The sequence below is a fragment of the Bison bison genome, unplaced genomic scaffold (assembly GCF_000754665.1).
Source record: "Bison bison bison isolate TAMUID 2011002044 unplaced genomic scaffold, Bison_UMD1.0 scf7180017864155, whole genome shotgun sequence".
Classification (NCBI taxonomy): domain Eukaryota; kingdom Metazoa; phylum Chordata; class Mammalia; order Artiodactyla; family Bovidae; genus Bison; species Bison bison.
This window is the reverse complement of record NW_011494727.1, coordinates 42,880-44,887: the sequence shown is the minus strand read 5'-3', so window position 1 is coordinate 44,887 and position 2,008 is coordinate 42,880. Positions and strand designations below refer to the sequence as shown.

The 2,008-nt window shown below is 50.2% G+C and overlaps 1 protein-coding gene across 1 annotated transcript; it reads right to left on the bottom strand.

Moving 5' to 3' along the window:
* Nucleotides 1–303: 303 nt before the first annotated feature.
* Nucleotides 304–1,254, bottom strand: LOC104989431 (myeloid-associated differentiation marker-like). The gene has a single exon (XM_010841113.1). It carries the CDS (start codon nt 1,252–1,254, stop codon nt 304–306), a length of 951 nt encoding a protein of 316 aa, XP_010839415.1.
* Nucleotides 1,255–2,008: the final 754 nt, after the last annotated feature.

Sequence of the window (2,008 nt, the reverse complement as noted above, 5' to 3'; positions counted from 1 at the left end):
TAATAAACTGTACTCCACTATCTGCATTGTCCTTCTGAGTGAGTTTGTTTCCCGGAACTCACGGCTATGACAATAGATCCAAAGAAGGAAAATGTCCTGGTCTGGAAACAGGAGATGAGAAAACCAAGAATAACTGAAAGAGGGCCAAAAAGCAGAAAATGTAGGAAAGGTGAGAGAAGCAAGAGAAAGAGGTAAAACAGAATGTGGGCAAACATTCAAGACAGGAAGGAGACAGAGCAGAAGGAGAGAAGGAAACAGCAAAGAGAGTGAGATGAACGGGAGAGAGGAGCCAGGAAAAGGGTGTCAGAGGAGGCAGAGCTCGGTAAGAAGAGGAATCTGGAGCCCCTGCGTAGAGCCTCGGTCACTGACCACAGTCAAGATCATCAGGTCCGCCACGTAAATCAGCAGGTTGATGGCTGTCAGGATGGCCACAACCAGTCGTTGGTCCCAGACGCACATGTAGGAAGTGCGCTCATCAATGCAGCTCAACTCGTTGGACCGCTGGGGCTGCCCACCGAACTGCGCATTGAACTGGTAGAGAGGCCAGAGGACCAGAGCAGTGGTGTAGAGGAGGATGGAGAGCACAGACTGCCCAAACCCCAAACAGGAGTAGGGCAGACTCTTGTCACAGTCACACTGGTGCCACAACATAGCCACAGCCCCCAGGATGAAGCAGATGCAGTACACGGCCACGCACCACACCAGGGCTGGCTGGTGCTCATACGGGTAGGTGTTGCTGAGGAAGGCGAAGATGACACATGCCACGAAGATCTCCAGCCTCTTGAGCAGGCCTAGCAAAGAGTAGAAGGACTCGCCAGTCCGGGCACAGGTCCAGACCACTTCGATAGCATAAGCCACAGAAGCGATGCAGGAGAATGCAGTGGAAGCAATAACATGGTGTCGGGGGGAGCCATCGGGAAAAATCTGAAGGTAGATGATGGGGTAAATGATGGAGGCTGAGAGGCAGAAAAGGGCGCAGTAGCAGGCAGAGGTGATGAGAAGTCTGTCCCAGGAGAAGTGAAGTTTATCCTGGAGTCCACATAATTCAGCTATGAGGGTAAGGAGGGTCACGGTGAAGCAGGAGCACCAGACAAACATGGACCAGTTACTTATGAGCACACTCCAAGTGCTCTCCCTGGTCACCAGGAAGAAGGCCATGCAGGTGGAGAGCAGCTGCAGGAAGTGGAGGAAGTAGCTCTTGTTGGTCACAGAGCCCAAACCTGAGGACAATGACGCGGATGTCATGATGGTCATGTGGGTCTCTGTCAATGGAATGGCCGTGGTCCTTGCAAAGGACTCACCAGGTGAAGATCCAGCTCTGGTAGTGGATTAAGTCAGATGCCTAGAAAAGGTTCAGGGACCTGTGACAGCTGAGGCTCAGCATCTGTGGAGTTTGAACCAATGGTTCAGACACCTGGGTAACCGCACAGCTGTTCCAGAATGGTTCTCCCCACCCTTCACCCTTGGCCTTGTCAGACTTGGCTTATCCCAACCTCACAGCTGCGCTGGATCTGGCGTCAGACCATAAACATTACTTATCTCTTTCAGCTTTTGCCATTACTATCAGAGACACAAGGTAGAATTGTCCTTATCTGTAACTCCAGTCTCCAAGGCTCTGAAAATTATACAAGTTTTAAAAAATTTATTTCATAAGAATATTTGGCCTGAACGGACATGAGACAATTTATGGTCTTTATTTCACTTAGTGCAAAAATTCAAAAGTTCAATTGCAAAAACACTAACATATTTGACTGGGTCTTCCCAGGTGGAGCTATGGTAAAGAATCTGCCTGCCAACGCAGGAGATGCAGGAGACATGGGTTGATCCCTGGGTGGGGAAGAGTCCCTGGAGTAGGAAATGGCAACCCACTCCAGCATTCTTGCCTGGAGAACCCCATGAATGGAGGAGCCTGTTGGGCTATAGTCCATGAGGTTGCAGAGTTGGAGATGACTGAGCACACACAGAACCGAATGTGTTGATTACTAAGTGCTTTCAGACTCCAGTAGGG

What these genes read in the sequence shown, in the direction of transcription:
- LOC104989431 (XM_010841113.1), bottom strand. Translation starts at nt 1,254, where the DNA reads ATGACCATCATGACATCCGCGTCATTGTCCTCAGGTTTGGGCTCTGTG.